We start from the raw sequence: 22,091 nt of genomic DNA on the forward strand, positions 1-22,091 counted from the left end.
TAATGCGTCATTCAATGCGTGATCCAATGAGCAGCCAGTGCGCTAGCGGTGTACTGAACTATGACGTCACCGGTACGTTTCATGTCACGATGCAACATTCAAAACATGGGTTAACGTTTTTTTTCTGTTTTTTTTTTTTTTTTTGATGATATCATCGTTATGAGTCAGCTATATATAAGAAAATGGTTCAGTAAGCTACTTATATAAAATGGACTGCATGATGTAAGTTTAGTCCTTGTGTTCACAAGTTATGTTACTCCAATCTTTTCGCTGTCAAGTAAATATTCAGTTTTTTTGGCTGAATGTTTTACTTAATAATTGACAAATTATTGCATTCTTAAGTAGTATTTTCACTATTAAAAGCACAGGAAATTTGTGCGTTTGTGAATTGTACATTGGAAATTACCCAAAATGTAATAGTCTCACTTAAATGAATTTGTTTCGACTCATATTTTATTTCTACGTAAAATAAATGAAAATGTTTTGCCATATAAATGTCTGATCACATTTTAATATGGTACTGTTATGTCGTTAAAATTAAAATATTAATAAACATTTTGCGTATAATGTATGATTAAGGTGCTGTTATTTGTTTGTGTCATGCATTCATCCCAGCTTACGTTCCCCTAACGTTAGTTTTTGGTTCTTAAAACGTTTCCCTAATGTTAATTTTGTTCCATAACGTTATTTTGCAAGGTTTGTTTTTGGTAAGGCAGGAAACGTTCTCATAACGTTAGAATAACGTTAGGGACAAGTATAAAATATAACCAAAAACTAACGTTAGGATGCATTCTATTTTAAAAAAAAATGTATTAAATTTGCTTTATTATGCCAAGACAGTAAACAAACACGCCTATAGACGGGTTGCACGGCGACGTCACTAACTGGTTGCGCGCGCAACCGAGGGGCAGAAAGAAGAGACGTGCATTGTGTTGTATGCTAGTAGCGGTGTCTGTAAGTCAAAATGCCAAGGAATTTTTGCGTGGAAAATAGTACCAACAGAGTCAGTGCTGGGTGCCTGATGTTAACATACCAGTAGATGCGACTATTACGTTACTAGCATTATAATTATAAAATTATAATTCATACATGTATCACAGTAACACTGCAAAAATAAAGACAGAAAAACAGATACAACTAAAATCAAGTCTTATTTATGTACAAACATTAAAGAACGCTTCAATAATTAAGGTTGTTGCAGTAGCAGATCAGCTCACCAATCGGTCTTTCTGCCCCTTGGTTGCGCGCGCACCCTGCAATGTTTGTAAACTTGCAACCCCTCAGTGACATTTGAGGCTCCATTCAGGGATACAGTTACACCTCTCTGCATGCTGAGGGCAGTGAAGAGTCGAATCCAGTTTCACTTGATAGCAACCTGCGTACTGGTGTCATTGCTCCTCACATACGATGGCTTTGACCCGGTTCGAGCGGTTTTTGGGCCGCCTGCTACGAGCTGTGGTGTGGATGCTGTTCGCCGCTTTTAAGCTGTTTGCACCTCAGCAGCGCCACGGCGGAGTTTCCCGACTTCCTTCAATTACTAACCCACTTCTGCTGCTTCCAGCAATGCAGCTTGCCAGAAAGATCCGTCGGAAGGAAGTAAGATGTAAAAATGCATAAACGCTTTGTAGGTTTATCTGTGATAATTAACCGACAGTTGTTACTCTTTGAATGATGTTACGGCAAAGATCTTTATTTTACACCCAGAGCGCGGAAGAGATGCGCAAGGTAACATGTAATGAATGCTGGGAGTTGTAGTTATCGCTCATATAACGTTAGTTACTATTTTATTGACATCACATTGTAGTAGTTTATATAGCTCCAGTGATTAAGGCAGTAATCTGGCTTTGAAGTGTATTAAAATAAGAGGACTAGCTTAAATGAATTCCTAGATTAAGGCTGTTCAAAGGTCAGCAGCTAGCCTGGTATAACCAGACTCTCGTACATTCATTTCATTTGTACAGAGAGTCTGGCCACGCTCCATAGCAAAGCGTTACTTCCGTTAAGGAGGGTCCATTGTTGAAGTTTAAAACTATTGGATATGCCCAGAGTCACTCAGGATCTGCCAAAGCCAATCGCTAACATGTGGTCGTGACGTATATCATGCACCGAAACCGTCCGGAAACAACAAGTCAGAATAATCAGACAAACAAAATTTAGCAAACCTGGTTCTTGCTCCGGCTTTAACTTCTGTATATTCGGCAGTTTTGCATCAACGGACCGAATAGCTTTTCTCACGTCTTTCTCCGCTGCCATTACTGAACTACAACTCAAACTGACGCACGACCTCAACGTCATCGTTCTTAGCCACCCCCATCTGTTCGCTGATTGGTCCTGCAGATTTTTGCAGGAGAAAACGAAACTCTATAGAGAAATCCCAGACGTACTGTTGAAGCGAAATGAAAAATAAGCGGAAGCACGTAGGAGGGCGGAGCCAGGCTAGTCAGCAGCAGCAATAAAACCTTTTTTTTTAAAGGAAAAGTCACACAAAAATGAAAATTTTGTTATTTACCCCCAAGTGTCAAATCAACGAGTTTCTACTATTATCTTTACATTACAAATTTATTGTCAGATAAAAAGGTATTTATTGTACAACTCAGGTCATGTTTAGTTGATGACAGTGCATGGTCCTCAAACTTGTGCCCCCCCCCCTTGTGTTGGGTGGATGCCTTTGTGGCCCCCTAAACACAAAACAAAATATCAAACTTGAATATTAATAAGAAAAATATTTAATTATGCAACCATACTGAAAAAAAAAAACAGCATAAGCTGGTTTTTCTGGTGTAGCAAGCAGGTCTACTTGGGTTTTGGCTGTTCCTATGCATCTTCAACTGTAGTTATACTGTACACATGTGTGAATATCAACTGTTATGTAGACCGAATCATCATAATTGCTTAACTAACACAATACAAGAATACAAAAGTGTTTGGTATATAATGCATATAACACAATATCACACATTTTGCACCTTTATATAGAAATTTTGATATAAAGTAATTTTTTTATTCTTCCTTCCTAAATTGTCCTTCAGTTGTATACGCACCAAAAATAATTGATATGGCTTTGTGTCCTATAGTGACTTATATGGCATTTTGTAATCTAAACCCTTCTTGTTTTGTCTTTAGGTAACAAGTGTTGAAGTGGTCCAGGCCTACATTGACCGCATTCAGGAAGTCAATCCACTTATCAATGCAATGGTCAAGGACAGGTGAATGAGTGCAGAGGTCATTTCATCCTACATTCTGTTTTTCTCCTAAAACTTCTTTTAAAACTTCTTTTATCTTTCATTTAGGTTTTCTGCTGCCCTTCAGGAAGCTGCACAGGTAGATAAACTTATAGAGGAAGAGACGGGAGGAGAGGATGTGTTGGAGGACAGGCTACCTCTGCTTGGGGTGCCCATCACTGTTAAAGAGGCCTTTGCCTTGCAAGGTACCAGACCAGTAATGCACATTTAATTGTTTTACATTTGTTATGTACTGTGGACAAACTTGTATTTTAGGGATAGTTCACCCAAAAATGAAAATTCAAGTTTAAAATAAAGATATTTTGACAATTGATTGTAATCATACCGTTGATGGTACCCATTGACTTCCATAGTATTTGTTTTTCCAACTATGAAAGTCAATGGGTACCATTAACTGTATGATTACTGATTACTGAAATGATGACAAATAGTTCATTTTGGGGTGAACTGTGCCTTCAAACCTAATGTGTGTCATTCTTTTTTCCTACCCCGGCCTAGTATGCAGAGATCTGTCAACATTTGGTTGACTGAATTGCTTTAAAATTGTAAACCCTGTTGCTGAGTAGAACTTTCGAAACATGTTTGCAATGGGAAAATAGTTTGTTAGAGAAAAAGTTGGAAAGCCTGTTTGTTGAAGCTAATGGTGCAGCCTTGAGCTATAAAATGACCTAGTATGTCTGTAGATTGACACTTTGGGTTTTCTTCCTACATAGGAATGCCAAATTCCACAGGTTTGTTGACCAGAAAGGATCTAGTTTCAACGGTAGATGCCCCATCTGTTGCTCTGTTGAAGAGGGCAGGAGCGATTCCTCTGGGTGTGACAAACTGCAGTGAACTCTGTATGTGGCTAGAGTCTCACAATCACCTCTATGGCATCACGAATAACCCCTACGACCTGGAGAGAATTGTTGGCGGCAGCTCAGGTCTTTTTTCACACGTACAGTACATGCACATTCTGACGCTTCAGTTAACCACAGTAAAACAGACAAAAATAACAAAAACAATAATTTTACAAATACAGTACACACTACCGGTCAAAAGTTTAGAGCCACTGGAGGATTTTTTTTTTGTTCGGTATGCTAGAAATACAACTTGTAACAACATGTTAATTAGGCAACTTTTATTACAAAACTAAACTTTTATTAAAAAGATTCTGAAGTAATGCAGAAAAGCAGCCAATAAGAGCTTATGATATGTGTTAAAAAGCATTCCTGGGTGATACATCAAAAAGCTTCATGATAAAAAGCAAATGGTACATTATTGCAAAATTGTAAACAATGGTAGCTATTTCAAAGATGCTCAAATATGCCATAGTTTTGATTGATATAGATTTTTTATTAAAACATAAATCCCTAGTTACATTTGTGTTTTTCTATAGTCTTGGTGAGTTTGCTCTTGTGTGGGGGGAAATGAGTATCTGATTTTAAACTCTTGACCGGTAATGTACATTTGCCATCTGTTGTGTTTTTCTTTAGTTTTGCATACATTTTACATACACTACACATCTGTTAAAGGGTTAGTTCACCCCAAAATTAAAATTTGATCATAAATCACTTACCCCTGTGTCGCTCTAAACCACTAAATCCTTTGTCTTCAGAACACATTTTTAGATATTTTTTAAAGAAAACCAAGAGGCTTGTGACTGTCCCATAGACTGCAGTTTTATTTTAACAATCAAGCCCAGAAAAAAATGTAAGATATCGCCTAAAAGGTCCATGTTTCATCAAAAGTTCAATAATAATATTATGAAGTGACGAGAAGACTTTTGTCGGCAAAGAAAACAAAACAAACTAATTTTTAACAATTTGTTCTCCTCTTTGGTTGTTCAGCAGAGTACGGCGCATGCTGACGTTTTTTGTTATTTTTTTTTCTTGTTTGCCATTATGCAAACATTGTAAACAATACTTAAAAAGTATAAATGCACAATTTACTTGCTAGCGTGTTCTGTACGGTGGCAACTATGTAAGCAGGTCAAGTCAGCCGCATGCGTCGTAGTCTGCTCGTGAATGCGCACTGAACAACCAAGGAGGAGAACAGGGTTTTTCAGTTCGGGCGGCCCACCTAAGCTGGGATACCCTACCACCTTAACTAGGTCGTCCAAAAAAAATTCCACCAAATGCCACATGGCCAAAATGAGAGAAAGACATGGTCGGTCACTGTCTGGAGAATAACTAGCCTGTTGATAAAACATTTAATTCATTAATAATCTAGTATGTGTTCATTTTCTGTCATAGTTTCTTCAAAATTGAGTTTTATTTGAGTGTTTTAAATAAAATATTTTCATCATGACGCGCACGGCCCGCCCCTTTGATTGCCACGCCCCCGGTCCGCCCACCTGCACAACCCTACCACCTTATCTAACAAATTTTCTGTGGGAAACCCTGGAGAATAAATTGTTGAATAAAGTTGTTTGTGTTTTTTTCTTTGCGCACAAAATATTCTCTTCGCTTTATAATATTATTATTAAACTACTGGATTTTTTTTAGATTATGTCTCTCACAGTGGACATACCCATGCGATGATAATTTCAGACCCTCCATGATTTCTAAGTGGGAGAACTTGTAAAATAGCAGGATGTTCAAATACTTATTTTCCTCACTGTACCTTTTTGGCGATGTTTTTCATTCTTATTCTGAGCTTGATTGTGAAAATAAAACTGCAGTCTATGGGACAGTCACAAGCCTCCCAGTTTTCATCAAAAATATCTACAAATGTGTTCTGAACACATTCAAAGTACTTTAGAAGGACAAAGGGGTAAGTGACTGTATGATCAGATTTTAATTTTGGGGTGAACAAACCCTTTAAGAATGTCTAAAATTTAGTTGGTTTGCTTATTGCATGTCACCATTTTAGACACACAACATTTTCACTTCCTATAAGTTTTCACTCTTTAAATTAAGAATTTACAAATCCTTTTGCTTGCAGGAGGTGAGGGCAGTATTTTGGCTGCTGGTGCCTCTGTTATTGGAATTGGGTCTGATATCGGGGGCAGTATCCGAATTCCCTGCTTTTTCAATGGTATCTTTGGACACAAGCCATCAATAGGTAAGAAAAGTGTGTGCAGTTCAATGGGCAACCTTCTGGTCTCTATCATGAAGCCAACATGGAAGTGACTTAAACTGCAATTCCATAATTAGTCCTCATTTATGTCCAAGAGACTCAATAATAATCTTTTACATTCAATCCTTTAATTTTTCATATTTAAAAGCGTTTTTGTGCTACTGCGCATTTATGTATGTGATAAGCAAACCCGCATTGTCGTCCCGTTTATAGGCGCATATTACTAATGTGCTCTTTAAATAACAAAAAACATATTGCGCCATTGACTTTAGACTTTAGACCAGGTTTTTGTTGGTCAATGGCGTAGTCTGTTTTAGTTGCCTCAAAATAGCAACGCGCCGCCAACAATGCGCCTGAACACACCTCGTTTTCAGACCAGAACGCCCATGGGCGCAAAAGGGGGCGCAAATGCATTTGCTATTTAAACAACGTGGCGCTAAACGTGAAATAATAATTGAGCAGGGTGGAAACTAGCAAAAGACACTTGTGTCGCACATTGCGCTGCATTGCGCCGGGTGTAAGATAGAGCCCTATGTTTGTAATAAAAACAGTAAATGTTTAAAACTTAAAGGTGCAGTGTGTAATTTTTAGAAGGATTTCTTGACAGAAATGCAACATAATATAGAAAACTATATTATCAGGGGTGTATAAAGACCTTTCATAATGAACCGTTATGTGTTTAGAATGAGACGTTTTTATCTACATACACTGAGGGTCCCCTTACATGGAAGTAGCCATTTTTTCCTCCATGTTTCTACAAAAGCCCTTAACGGACAAACTTTTTTTTACTAAGTTGTCTCTGATGATGACATGTTTGTCCGGTGGCGGCTACTGTAGTTTCTCTATGAGAGGTGAGCTGTGGACTAACCCGTTGGTTGCAATTCGCAACCTCACCACTAGATGCCGCTAAACTTTACACACTGCACCTTTAAATTTATAATTAAACATTTCCTAGCTTTTAAACCCCACTAGGTGGCAGTACATAGTGTATTAATATAGCAAAGAAACACAAACTATTTAAGTTTTCTTGTACATACAGGTATTGTAAGCAATGATGGGCAGCATCCTCCACCCTCCGGACTGCAGATGGGATTTCTGTGTACTGGACCTATGTGCCGCTATGCAGAAGACCTTATTCCTATGCTAAACATCATGGGAGGACCCAATGCACACAAGTAATACAACAGTCAACAGATTGCAATTAAATATTTGAACTTCGTTGCCACTGCAGTGATAACCACCATTTTTAAGGCAACCCAGATCGTCTCTCTCATTCTCTGTCTGTCTCTGTTCGTTGTTTGTAGATTGTCCCTCTCTGATAAAGTCGATGTAAAGAAGCTGAGGTTCTTTTCAGTTCCCCACAATGGTGGTTCTCCTTTGGTCTCCCCAGTGGATCCAGAACTACTTCAAGCACAGAAGATGGTAAGTAGATATTGTCTGCATATCCTTTAGCACACAGTACCTTATCAAAAGGTATCAATATGCACAAACTTTTTGAAAAGGTACCGCCACAGTGACGACTTTTGTACCTCCTTTATTTGAGAGTGTATCATGGATGTGATATTCATCTCATATTGGGCTTCTGTTTTCTTAGGTGGTTAAACGTTTAGAGGAAGACCTTGGTATCAAAGTTCAAGAGCTGTTTATTCCTCAGCTGAAGTACTCCTTTCAGATCTGGGGAACTATGATGGCGTCACCTGGCAAGGACGGGAAAGTGAGTGTTCTGTCTTGCCTCCAACAATTAAGCTGGTCGGACTGCTTTATTAAACAAATTAAAATAGTTTAGCCTAGAAAATGCTAGTTGTCATCATGGTTTTTATGTAATTATCTTAAACTTATCCATCTCAGCTTCCTACCACCTTTGCTGAACTAATGAGTGAAGGCGGAAAGAAGGTGTGGCCTGTCTGGGAGCTGTTCAAGTGGTTCCTGGGGTTTTCTTCTCATACCATAGCAGCAATAGGTGTGTGAGGACATTTTAAAGGAATAGTTCACAAAAAATAAATGTTGATTCAACAAATACTTATGATGTTGTTTCAAAACTATGTCAGTATATTTTTTTCTAGTTTACTATTATTGAATAGTGATTCTCAGATTGTGATTGTTCTGTAATAGAAGTTAAAGCTTTTTCTTGGTATAAGTACCTTCAGTCCAATCTTAAGAGGATTAAAAGATGCATTTAAGTAGACAATTGTTTACAAATGTCATTCCCCTCTCTCTTTCACAGGTCTGGCTTTAGTTGAGATGTTCCAGAGTTCCCATCCATCTCCATTCATTGTTCAGCAGAAAGATAGTCTACAGCAGGATCTGGATAAGTTACTAGGCACAGATGGTGTGCTGCTGTACCCTTCTCATCCCCAAATCGCCCCCAAACACCACCACCCAATATTCACACCCTTCAACTTCTCTTACACTGGTAAGTTTTAATGCAGTTTCATGAAAAATGCATTTCAATACATAATTAACTGAAAACTTCCGTAGGTGTAAATGTGAAAACCAGCAACACAGAAAGTGCCTTAAAAATAATAAGTGCTTTAAACAACACATATATTCCCCTCATTGTGTAAACTGGCCTTTACTATGTAGGTTGTAAGTAAGTGTAGGTTGTTATATGACATCCTGCATAGGACGATAAATGGTTTGTTGCCAATATTTACATTATATTTACATAGTCAGCAGCAGGCCTTGTGTGGCCCTAGTCAAGATCATGTAAATGGGTCCCACAAATGTAAAAAAATTGCTGCAACATCAGTAGATTCCTCCATGTACATAAGTATTTATTTAAAGGTTTCATTACACAAAATGTATATTAAGATGAAAAGTTTGATGTGTAACCATTAGGGGCTGTTCCAAGACAGGGTTTAGATTAATCCAGGACTAGCCCTTAGTTTTATTAGGACATTTAAGTAGTTTTTACAAACATACCTTACAAAAACAATACTGGTGTGCATCTTGAGTTTACAGTAAGTCAGTAAAAGTAAAACCTGAGACCATCATATGTATCAGATCTAGATGTGTTTTAACACTGCTATTTTGAACTTAGGAAAGGTAATTCCCTCTGTCTATTCACTGTTTCAGGTATCTTTAATATACTGGGCCTGCCAGTTACCCAGTGTCCATTGGGCCTGAGCTCAGAGGGTTTGCCTTTGGGTGTACAAATCGTGGCTGGAAATTTACAAGACCGTCTCTCTTTGGCCACTGCTCTCTACCTGGAGAATGCTTTTGGTGGCTGGAGGGACCCAGGCACGACGACAGCCAAACCTTGATCCACCTCATGTATTAAAATATACAGTATAACAACAGGACTACATAACCAACACATGTAAACATCCAAAGCTTACTGACATGTTTTAGAGGGCTGTATTTATCTTATTATTTAAAAACTTGGTATTAATATTTCCGTTTGGGGTCAACTTTGTCATGAGAAATCAAATGGAGAGTAGGTCTAGAAAAAAATGCTGCAGCTGATTATATGAGACGGCTATCAACTTTATAATTGCATAAGAAATTATGTAAGTCATTTCATAATATCCTTTATACAGTAAACAATATGCATTTGTTTACTTTCATGCACTGGAACAATGATGTTTATTCAAATATTTGTGCTGCTTTCACCGAACAGGCTTTTTAAGAGCAGGCTCTTTTTTGTGAAAAATCTCTGATATTTTAGAATATTTTGTTTCTGTTGTATATTATGAAAGCAAGTGACGTTTTGTATTATTGGAAAAATAACACAAAGCAGTTTTATTTACAATTGCCTGGGTATTTTGAATGCTGGATACTGACATTGTTTATTCTTACCATTTATAAATCCATCTTATTATGTTCAAACGTTCCTCAGTTGCAGAGCATAAAAGCATGGAATAACATTTTGTAATTTGTTGATATGTTTATTATAACATAAATATATTTAATAAGCAGTAATTATATTAAAAAATAAATAAATACATAAATAAATGCTTCCTGTGTACTTTCTGTTCAAGGTGTAAACTATAGAAAGGCACAAAAGGCCATGAGTTAATTTTTTAGGTTCAGTTTCAGTATAGAAATATGACTTTTTTCTACTAAATTTCCTTAGTTAGTTCAATGTTGTGAATGTCTAGTCAAAAAACACAATTTCTGAGGTAACCTCTTGACATTATAAACTATTTGAAAACATTGTGGCCAGGGACTTATTAGTTCAGAACACCACAAATATCTGAAGCATCTACTTTACTGTAAACAGTAATGTATAAGGATTTAGGAGTTTTCTGAAGATGATAAGAGCAACTTTAAAGGGATAGTAAACGACCCAAAAATTATGTCATAATTTACTCACTCTCATGTTGTTACAAACCTGTATGATTTTTTTGTTCTGATGAGCACAATAGAAGATATTTCGAGAAATGTTATAATTGATTAAAACAAGTGTGTGTGAGAGCGCTCAAAGGACCCAAAAGAAGGTCTTAAAATTACCATAGTTTAAACCAGATTTGTAGTAGGAAGATTTTATGATCGATGTCATGTTTAGTTCAAATACACACCTTAAATTGTGTAAATGTAAATGTCATTAAAAAGTCACACCACAAGGTGACAGCATTTTCACATTGTTGCACATCTATGGCACAAAATGTTTTAACAAACGTTTTCATATAGGCAAGTGGAAATAATCAGATGATCATTTTATTGATTTTCCACTTAACCCATTATGTGATAACATAAATTTTGCCAAAAGCATCTTAAATGCATTAAAACATTTAATAAAAAACATGGATTGCCAGGTGCAAATCTGTATAATCTTTTTCTATGTTGAAGGCACATTTCTGTTTTCACTTTTACAGCATGTTGATGTATCTTTATTATTACACAGATTAAACCAAGTCTGGAATCTCCACCCCATCATTAAATGAAAAACAGGGTGCAATTTTTTAATCCAAAGCCATTTGTGTTATGAGGTGATTGAACACAATCCTTTAAAAGTTGAGCTATAGACACTCTTCTGAGATCATCTGATCTTTTAGGGAAAACGTTTAGGGCTATATAACCGACCTCTTGAGCAGATGTGAACTAAAGGCTTTCCTTGCAAATGGAGACAACAAACACCTGGAATCTCTGAATGGCTACTGGCCTGAATGTTGGAGGAGAGGAAGAGTGGCAGCGTTTCGTATCTGTGGCAACACAAACGCATGGACTTCAAAGAGCAAGGACTAATTATTGCAGATCCTATTAAAACACACTCCCAATCTCATGCATTTTACATTAGTGTTCAAAGAATATGATTAACATACGATTGAATGGGATGGAATGAGACATCACAGGACAGGCTGAGTGAAATGGAAGGTGGTCAAACAAAACATAAAGGGGCGGTTTCCCGGACAGGGTTTCGATTAATCCAGAACTAGGCCTTAGTTATATTGGGACATTTAAGTAGTTTTTACAAACAAAAATGACAAAAAACAATACTTGTGTGCATCTTGAGATAAAACAATGGCAATCATATAAAGATCAGTACAAGATGTATTTATATTAAGGCAGCGCAAACTTGAATTTTAGTCTGAGGCTAGGATGCAGGATAAGCACTGTCCTTAAAACCACCCCAAAAACATACTGCAGCATACAATTTTTGTGAAAGCAATTACTTTGTGGTACGTAATGGTTCTTCTTTAACCATGAAATAAAGTTATGATTTGAATGTATAGTAATTAATTTATTATCTCACCATTTTACCATTGTGACAAACAATTGTGAACTTGTTTAATTTAAGCAGTGATTGTATTGGTAAATACAAATATATTGATTAACAGAAAGGACAAGTTTATCACCTCTATACCTCTATCTTCATCATCACAATGTCAATTCAAGTTCAGAATAATATTTAATATACATTTTTTAACTTCAGTCACCACTACCCAAACTCTCCACTGACATGCCACTTATTATAAATCTCAAATAAGATAAAAGGAATGCCTACAAAATATAGACCAATAAAATTTCATCTATTAGTACTTCAAATAATGCACTGCAATACCACCACTATGTAGAAACTCTATGTACATGAAATATTTTATTCGAAGACATACAGGGTAGGCTATTTGTTTGATTTTATTTTCCATCATAGTTTGCATATTTTTCCCACAAAATGTATAAGAGTTTACCAAATTTGATCCAATCCCTTCTGAAAATCCATGAAAATTCTCATTTCCACAGATACCATTATAAACCCTGAACTGTTTACCATTAAATCCATTACAAAAAGCATTGAATTGGATTTACAGTGGTCATTGTATTTTGCCATATTTTATATATTTTTTTTAGTCCTTTTTTTCTGCTTTTTTTACTATTTATGTATTTTTTATTAAGTTCTTTTTTTTAAGTTCTTTATTGCTTTGCAAATATAGCCTAAAGGTGGCATTGTTTTAATTCCATTCCCACCTCATTGCAAGTAGAGACTGATTACATTAATTCCATACGATTCCCATTATAACACTAGAATGAAAACCAACTGTGATGGTTCATGTTTTTTTAATTATGTTTTTTATAGGGATAGCATTTGATAAACAAATTCGTTTATAAAATATTTAACAAAATGTGCAGTAACAAAACAGTTTGTAGCAAGAACATCCAGTATGTATCATACGGTTTCCCTCCTTCAGTATTGTCGTCTCTAGAGCGTGATGGGCAGGGCTATGAATGAAGCTGAACTATCCTTGATTCAGAGGGGGAGGTCTATTTTGGGGCGAACGTGGCTGTGAGGAAGGTTTCTTCTCTTAGTTCAAGGTTAAAATAAACCGAGAGGATGATCACTGTCATTGAAGATCAGGTAAGAGCGCGGTTTTATCTCGGCATGTACCCATTTTAAACTTTATGTGGGATAAAAATACGCCACTAGTGGGCTAGGACAACATCGACCACGTTTTGCTGACTAACTGCACGGAAGCCTGTAAATTAGCTTCCCAGCAAGCCCATTTAACAAAGTCTATTAAATGTTATATGCTAACACGTGTATGTGAGGTTTAAGTTAGCAGAACATTAACGAGGCATGAAATGATGTAACACACGGGTTCAGTTTGTGATCGCGCGACGTGTTTAGTAGTTACCTAGCGTAACCGCTAACCAGGTCATTACATCAGCTTGTAACCAGCGATAAAATATCCAGCGGCTAAGGATACATTCACCCAACAAAGTTATTCTTTTGCGTGTCATTTGACCTTTAGTTGTATAACTGTTAATACAAATCCATAAAAATAAGCCAAAGTGTTTTGATTCTGATGCAGCTTGCAGAGTTCATGCCGCTGTAATTTGCGGCCCATGAAAACGCAAAAATATGCAAAAAAATAAAGATGCGTTATAGTTTTCAGAGACACAAATATCGCGCTCATCTATAGTCTGTTAAAAGGCCTGAAAAGACGCGAAGCGCGCCATCAGATCACGTGGGTTGAACGCTTCTGCACGGTCGCCGCCGCCCGCATCATCGCTGCAGCGAAAGAAGCAGTGTTTTTTAAATACACTTTACAATAATAAGGTTGTATTTTTCATTAGTTTATGCATTAGCTAGCATGAATTAATATTAAATACTTATATAGTATTTATTATTTCATGTTATTTTCAGCATTTACGAATAGATTTTTAAAATCAAAAGTTGTAACGGTTAACATTGGTTATACCAAGAGGCTGTTGAATGGTTATTCTGATAGTTTGAGATATGTTTAATGATATAATGCTTATTTTTCATAAACACACACCTGACCGGTCAAATGTCTTAAAATATATGCTATATCTGCCAAAAACATGGTTACTACACTTGTACTATAGAAAACCATGTTAAATTGACCAAATCTGTTTCTATATAATCCGTATTTGTATTTTTCACATTTTACAAGCTGTTGCATGTAAAATTAGACCAATGTATTATAATATGGTGACCGAAAGTCAAGTCCAATTTTTGCCATGTATTGACAGGAAGCCTTTGACAGAGCTCTGGCAGATGCAGGCGATAAGCTTGTAGTGGTTGACTTCACAGCCACATGGTGTGGGCCTTGTCAGAGCATTGCTCCATTCTTCAAAGTAAGTAATCATTTGCTTTATTTTTATGTGTTTACAGTAGTAGCATTGACAATGAACACTTTTTGTTTATACATTTATCTGAAGAGTTAATCAAGGTAGTGCTTAGAGCAGGAGTGGGGAACCCTGGGTCCTGGAGGGCCACTGTCCTGCGTAGTTTAGTTTCAACCCTTATCAAACACACCTGAAAAATCAAATTAAAGTCTTCAGGACTACTTCGAAATTAACTTCAGGTGTGTTTGATTAGGGTTGGAACTAAACTACACAGGGCAGTGGCCCGTCAGGACCAGGGTTCCCCACCCCTGGCTTAGAGTTACCATGGCTGCATCCGAAACCGCATACTGTATAGTAGGTACTGAATTAGATGAAGTACCTACTTACTTGGCGTTAAAACAGTAGGTACTGTATAGTATGAATCCTGGTAGTATGAATGAGATTCGGACGTACTACATCCGCCATGTTGCTACATCACGTGACATACGTCGTCATCACGTCATGTCATTTCAGCGCGAAAACAGCCGCGTGCCTCTTCTTCTTCGTTGGATAACTCCTCGTCCGGGGCATCATGGGATAGTGAAGCGTCCATCGTATGCACACTGCAAAATCTAACCGGAAGTAGTAGGACATCCGGGTACTTTTCGCATACTTTTTTTCGAATACTATGTATTCGGACATACTACTCGCCTCGCCTACTGCTTTTCGCGTACTATATAGTATGTAGTAGGCGGTTTCGGACGCAGCACATGTTAGCATTGTATTGTGACTTGTGTCTTAATCATTGAGTGCGTTTACATGCACAGAATAAGCGGATAACTATCAAAAATCTGCTTATTATAGAAAACTGTTTTCATGCGTTTACATGCAAATCAATAAACCGGCTATGCAGACAACTGCGTTTACATGGTACTTGGAGAATTATCAGGTTTCTCACAGGCAGTGACGTCACCACCTATAGTACATAATAGTCGATCAAAAAGCCAACGGCATATCTGTCTTAAGCTGTACTGTTGTATCTCTCCTCGTGTCTGCAGAACCAGTAAAGTAACATAAGCTTCTATTTTCACAGTTTCTCTGCCAACTGCTTTAGTCCAGCGGAGACTTTTATGCGTTACTTTGCGCTTACTTCCGCGTGTGACGTTTATCTTTCATACGCGGAGACATGCGCACATGGACAAAACCGTGAGAAAGCCGCTTAAGGTGTTTACATGCCACGCGAAATCGGCGTAATGAGCAAAAAACTAGGTACGGCACAGGTAGATTTTTGCTAATTACGCCGATTTCGCGTGGCATGTAAACACCTTAACCGGCTTTCTCACGGTTTTGTCCATGTGTGCATGTCTCCGCATATGAAAGATAAACGTCACACGTGGAAGTAAGCGCAAGGTAACGCGCAAAAGTCTCTGCTTGACTAAAGCAGTTGGCAGAGAAACTGTGAAAATAGAAGCTTATGTTACATTTACTGGTTTTGTAGACACGAGAAGAGATACAACAGTACAGCTTAAGACAGATATGCCGTTGACTTTATGATCGACTATTATGTACTATAGGTGGTGACGTCACTGCCTGCGAGAAAACTGATAATTCTTCAAGTCCCATGTAAAGCAGTTGTCTGCATGGCCGGTTTATTGATTTGCATGTAAACGCATGAAAACAGTTTTCTGTAATATGCAGATTTTTGATAGTTATCCGCTTATTCTGTGCATGTAAACGCACTCACTGTTGTTTAAACCAAATCAGCCGCTTTACTTTCTCATTGTATTTCTTTACTACTAGGGTCTGTCTGAAAATCCTGCCAATGCTAATGTGGTTTTCCTTAAAGTAGACGTGGACGATGCACAGGTGAGTTTACGTTTTCAGTTGTTGTTGTTGATTCCAGGAGTTCAGTTGGTAAAGTCAGGGTCTCACAAATGCAAGATCATAGGTTTGATTTTTAACTAAATGTAAGAAATGTATTAAAATGTATCCCCCTTTAATGCAATGGGTAAAAACTTTTGTCAAATGTAAATACAATCCTAGCTAATTTGCTTAGTCAAATTTTGAAACTCTCTGTTCCTTCCCTTCGGAATCTGTGGCTGGATCTGAATGCTTTATCTAGTAAACATTTAAAGCCATTTCAATTTTGCCAATGATTAACAACAATCCCATTGTTTTTTTTAAGGTGTGTATTTGTTCTAAAATTAAATCTGTGATCTATCACATGGGTTTGTTACAAACTTCATTAAAGCATCTAACAGCAGGAGGCTAATGGCTAGTCAACCAAAATTATACGTTACACATGTTTTTGACAGCCAGTCAAATGTTGGAGGTGGGTTATGTGGTAAGGACTTGGTTAGAGGCTAACACACACATTTGGTCAACCTATTTTACTGTAGTTCAGAGTTGGTTATGTTTGGTGTTGCAATTGGGTACAACCAGGAAGCCAGTAAAAACAAAGTTAAGCTTAATTTATGTGTGTTGGAAACGAAATGGCTATTGCCATAATAACAGTGTATGTGCGTACACAAACATGACTGGCTGATAAAACATTACAGTTTGTAAACCAACATCTTGCAACTGTACATCCTTTATCATTTACGTTTAAACACAAACAGTTTGTGTTGAAATCACTTTCAGCAATAATAGCATTGCATCATTCACTTTGACTGTATCACTGGAAACACAAATCGGAAATAAAAAAAAATGTAAAATCGCTAAATGTAAAATTGTTTTTCTAGGTGACAAAAAACAATCTTTGTTTGCAACCTGTTTAGGCTCATTTTAGCCTGTATACGCAAAACAATAAATTGAATTCTAGTAAAACGCTTTGATTTTAACTGTTACTTTATTTCCTTTGTAGGGAAAACGTTTTGAAAGCTTTACATTTTTTACAGTGTACAGGCAAGGTTTACATTTATGTAAACTACATGCAAGCTCCCTGTGCAAACAGTGCCGGTCCTTCCTATAAGCAAATTACGCAAGTTGCATAGGGTCCCCACACCACTAGGGGGCCCCCTTGATCTCAAAATAATTTAAATACCATTATACCAAATCTAAATTATTATTATGTTTAATGTTAACAAGACACTACAATTTTAATAATTTGCAAACATGCAGATTAATGTGGTTTTTAAAAATACTTCCTTTAACTCTTTCACCGCCAGCATTTTTAAAAAAAAGTTGCCAGCCAGCGCCAGCGTTTTTCATGATTTTCACCAAAGTTTAATGCCTTCCAGAAAATGTTCTTCTTTATATATATAAACATACAATATACCAAATGAAAGAACAGACCCTCTGCTTTCAAACAAAAAAAAACCGTTTCATCCTACCTTTAGTGGTTCTTTTGCTATCAGCTTTTGAATATGGGTAGGTTTTTGCAAAAACACCATATTTTGAGCAAAAAGCAGAGATAATTCAATTTTTAAGACGGATTTTACATAGAGATCCCATTCAGAGCGATCTTTAAAATAGACACGGACATGCAGCAGCTTGCCATAGGGCAGTAATTCTCAAAGTGTGGTCCGCGGACCACTAGTGGTCCGCCAAACCCCCCTAGTGGTCCGCCAAAAGATTACCTAAATTAGGCAAGTGTTTATACCAGGGCTATTCAATTGGCGGCCCGCAGGTCAGACCCGGCCCCCAAGGTAATTTGATCCGTCCCTTTATGTAGTCTGTAAAAAAGACATCTCTAGAATAAATTTAGTAAGTTAGACAACGGGCCCTACAGTTACGAGTTGATGCGCGTGCGTCTGTTTCATACAGCATGAGCTGCAGAGCGCGAGTCACGTGACTGGTGCGAGCAGCTGTGTCACGTGTTTATATTCGCGCTTTGGTCCACAAGTTCATGGCGTTCGCCTCCCCCGCTCGCGCCCGCGTCTCAAGACGCGATAGCTGACTGTGGTGAGTTAAGAGACCGGACTCTATGGCTGTTTTAACTTTATTTGTTGTATTTCCAGCTTTAAAACACTGCCTTTTCCGACAATTGTTGTCTGATAAGTCTGCTCAATTATGACTTGCTTATCAACAATGACATTTACGTTAAATGTCTTAATAAATGAAACTGCCGTTTTTCCCAAATTCAAAGCATCGTTCTCACACAATAATGCAATTTAAACGAGTAACAGTTCATTTGCACCACTGTATGCGTATCGTGCTGACAAACATACACCTGATTTCACTGCTCTTGCGAAATCTAAAAACATATTCTGTCTTATTAGAAGCTAGCCTAATGTTTGCCAATTATTAAGATGGCTGTTGTTGTTGAAATAGGGCTACTGTAATAATTAGCTTTGACAAAAAACTGCATGAAACAATGTTATGTTCCATGTTATAAACTTTTTTGATATGTGCACTGAAGTGCTCTTTGGAATGACATTAAGTGGGACCTAGGCTGTTACAGTATGTTTAATTGCAGTTTTTTTTTCACATGTGCAGTTTGTTGTTCATATTAAGCTGCAACTCATTTTACATTTACTTTTTCAAATGAAATAAAATTCATATAATAATTTCTGAACATAGCATTGCATTTGTGTTTAAAAAAATTTGTTTTTGACTTAAAACAGTTGCATATTAAACTTAAATTTAGCTTATCCTTCCTATTTTGTTGTTTTTTGGGGGGCGTGTTAGAGTGGGATTCTGTTAGGTGGTCCTCAGAAAAATATTGGAAGATGAAGTGGTCCTTGGGCTGAAAAAGTTTGAGAAACACTGCCATAGGGCAATACTTCCGGTTTTAAAAAGTTGCGGAAGGGCGCCACCTGGTGGATAATAGCGGTATTGCGGAAAGACGGAAAATCTCGTCATTGGCGGGGAAGCGTTTTCTCTTAATTGACGAGATATCTCGTCAATGGCGGGGAAAGAGTTAATTACTGCTATGTACTTGGACAACATGCAGTGTGTGACATGACAAAGGACTTCTGTATGTTTTTGTGTGTTTGTAATATTTTAAAGTCTTTTTAATATTGCCAAACAATGCAGTGTAATATTTTCAAAATAATACTCTGTTTAGATTACCAAATTGTTTCTTTGCCCATTATGATAAGTAATTTTCAGTAATAAAATAATCTAATAATATAATAAACCACATTTATGCACTTTCAGTTTGTTTAGGTTTGGTAAATGGTACTTTTTTAACTATTACTGTATTAACATTACATTATGTATGTATATTTCATTTAATTCATTAAATTAATTTAAATTTAAATCAGTTTATTTTTTAGTGCTTCTCACAACACAAATTAATCAGTCAGAGGTGAGTAATGTCCATATGGCAATAATACAGCTGAGCTGTAAGATAATACAAGATATGTGGTTAGTTAACAAATAACTAGGTTAAGCAAAAACAATCAATGGGTTCTATGAATGCATTGACAGGGGCCCCTCACAAAGGTTTGCTCAGGGCCCCCCAGCATCTACTGTAGGACCAGCAGTGTGTGCAAAACTGGAATCCATGATTTACATTGCTGTGTTTGTTTACTATTCCTGATGATGTTTACTAAACTACGAACGTTGGTGTCATCATCGTTCTGTCTACATATTTGTCCTACCCAAGTTTATTAGATCCATGTCACATGGTGTGTGATCTGTCATGATCTTATAAGTGGTCATACATCTTAAAAAACAGTCATAGGGAATTGAGGAATACCTTTATTTTTATTTTACTTGTCTTAAGTTTATTTTTAATATTGCTGAAATATGAGTCTGTGTCCTGATCATGTGGCTGATCTTTAGTTCTTAAGTCCACCATAAGAGGGCAGTAAGGTGTAGTCATTTTGTTCTTATTTCTCTGCACATGTTTTGCAAATCATTTCTCCATGTCATATTCTTATGAGTCATATATTCATATTCCTTTGGCTCCCATAGTTATCTTTAGCTTTTTAACGTATTACATAAACCAATGAATTCTGAAAAATGTATTTGTCAGTAACAGTGCATGGGCAGTGAGCAATACTGTCCTAAAAAAAGTCCTAAGCAATACTGAAATGATATGTTGTGTGTGTGTGTCTCCAGGATGTGGCCCAGTCTTGTGAAATCAAATGTATGCCGACATTCCACTTTTACAAGAATGGGAAAAAGGTTTGTATTGTTTCCTTAGTGCTTAGAACTAATAATTGTGTTTTTAACATCCATGCATCTCAGTAAAACACACAATGATTGATTTCTTGCCAGTCATTGTTTTCATTTATTTATTTACTTGTTTTTGTGTAGGTGGATGATTTCTCTGGGTCCAACCAGGCTAAACTGGAAGAGATGGTGAATGCCCACAAATAACTCGGGACTGAGACACCCTCATTATTGTTTCCTGTGCAGCCCAAGTTTACTAACAATAATTTCATCTTATTTTGTTACTCATGAATTTGGTTCATTTTCTAATCATTTTACTGCAATTTTAGCTGGTAAAATCTGCCTTACTTCGTCATCAGATATATCACAATTACGAATTACCTCTGTCTGTATGTTTCTGTGTGTCCAATTTTTTGGGAATCAAGATCAATAAATGAACATAATTCCAAAAATATCCTAAAGCATTTGCAGTTGTGTCTAAGACCTTGACGCCTCTAAAATGTTTGTCTTAAATGTAGAGAGTATGTTGTTATTGTGGGTAGGTTAACAGGAAAGATAACACTAATGCAATAGTTAAACATAAACTAACATAACACTAACAGAATTTGCTGTATATCTTAATGTTAATTTCTTATACATTACTAATACAATTTTAACAAAACAAATTATGTATGTTGACATTACACAATGAACTAACACAAACTAACAGTGGACAATAATATATTTATAAATTAAAGTAACAGTTTATCCCAAAATGAAATTTCTGTCATTATTTACTCATCTTTATGTCAAAACAGAAAGCGGGCACTGTATTGAATGAGGCCTGGGGTGTATTCCAGAAAGCTGGTTATGTGGCTTACCCGGGTAAGTTTAGGAGTAAGTAAGCGGATAACCTCTGCTTTCGGTTCCAAAAACGGAGGTAACTTTCGGGTTATGTAAGTAACCATAGCAACTGACTCTCTGAAGATAACCTGCTCCGGAGCAGGTTATGTTGCAAGGTAAGTTCATTTTAGTTAATAAAACGAGGCTCCGGAGGAAGTCTGCGCATGCGTGTACTTATGACGAGCGTACAGCGGGCGTGGAAGCATATATTTTGCATAATTTTACAATGTTAAAGCATTTATTTTATTTTATTGCATTTACAGTCGCGAATATTTATTGCCGTCTTAAAAAAATGTGTGTTATGAATTTTTTTTAAAGAAACTATTTTTTTAATAACATGGATTGATATTTGTGATTGGACTAATTACTATAAATGTAATTATTAATTAAATTTTATTAAAAATGTATTCATATTTGTGTTCAGACTAAATACTATACATTTAATTATGTTCATTATTAATATATCTCCAAATATCAGTGGATGTATGAAACACAATTCCATCAGTTAATTAATGTTAACAATAAAGTACATTTCCATATCAATTTTGTCAATTCATAAATAACCTCATCTTTCGCTTACTAGATAATTTGAGATTAATCTAAAGTTATAATAAATGTTTGTGCAAATACATTGTCATTAATGAATCTTAACCTATGTTACTTAAGTGTGACAATGTTACAGTAAATGGGTATAACAAATAGAAACACATGATGCCTATCATAATAATAATTACTGAGGGACAGAAGTTACCCCTGGCTGCAGTCTCTGATAGGCATGTGCATCTGACCTGGCCCACAGAATGACACCCATGAAGCAAAGGCATGATTTAACAT

The 22,091-nt window shown here is 36.6% G+C and overlaps 2 protein-coding genes across 2 annotated transcripts; both read left to right on the plus strand.

Annotated features, from left to right (window-relative positions):
- The first annotated feature begins 1,323 nt into the window (after positions 1-1,323).
- Positions 1,324-10,244, plus strand: faah2a (fatty acid amide hydrolase 2a). Its single transcript, XM_065265461.2, has 11 exons — positions 1,324-1,596; positions 3,124-3,206; positions 3,291-3,427; positions 3,956-4,165; positions 6,168-6,287; positions 7,342-7,477; positions 7,607-7,724; positions 7,897-8,016; positions 8,151-8,262; positions 8,527-8,715; positions 9,378-10,244. Exons 1-11 carry the CDS (start codon positions 1,408-1,410, stop codon positions 9,563-9,565), a joined length of 1,602 nt encoding a protein of 533 aa, XP_065121533.1. The 5' UTR covers positions 1,324-1,407; the 3' UTR covers positions 9,566-10,244.
- Positions 10,245-12,940: 2,696 nt separating this feature from the next.
- txna (thioredoxin a) lies at positions 12,941-20,829 on the plus strand. The gene is made up of 5 exons (XM_065265309.2): positions 12,941-13,098; positions 14,238-14,342; positions 16,113-16,178; positions 20,322-20,387; positions 20,520-20,829. The coding sequence occupies exons 1-5, from the start codon at positions 13,075-13,077 to the stop codon at positions 20,580-20,582; spliced, it is 324 nt and encodes a 107-aa protein (XP_065121381.1). The 5' UTR covers positions 12,941-13,074; the 3' UTR covers positions 20,583-20,829.
- Positions 20,830-22,091: the final 1,262 nt, after the last annotated feature.

Source organism: Paramisgurnus dabryanus, chromosome 4, assembly GCF_030506205.2.
Source record: "Paramisgurnus dabryanus chromosome 4, PD_genome_1.1, whole genome shotgun sequence".
NCBI classification, from domain to species: Eukaryota; Metazoa; Chordata; class Actinopteri; order Cypriniformes; family Cobitidae; genus Paramisgurnus; species Paramisgurnus dabryanus.

Coding starts and splice junctions, on each gene's coding strand:
- faah2a (XM_065265461.2), top strand. CDS start 1,408: ATGGCTTTGACCCGGTTCGAGCGGTTTTTGGGCCGCCTGCTACGAGCT. Junction 3,207..3,290: donor AATGCAATGGTCAAGGACAG/GTGAATGAGTGC, acceptor TCTTTCATTTAG/GTTTTCTGCTGCCCTTCAGG. Junction 8,263..8,526: donor TCATACCATAGCAGCAATAG/GTGTGTGAGGAC, acceptor TCTCTTTCACAG/GTCTGGCTTTAGTTGAGATG.
- txna (XM_065265309.2), top strand. CDS start 13,075: ATGATCACTGTCATTGAAGATCAG. Junction 14,343..16,112: donor GCATTGCTCCATTCTTCAAA/GTAAGTAATCAT, acceptor CTTTACTACTAG/GGTCTGTCTGAAAATCCTGC. Junction 16,179..20,321: donor TAGACGTGGACGATGCACAG/GTGAGTTTACGT, acceptor GTGTGTCTCCAG/GATGTGGCCCAGTCTTGTGA.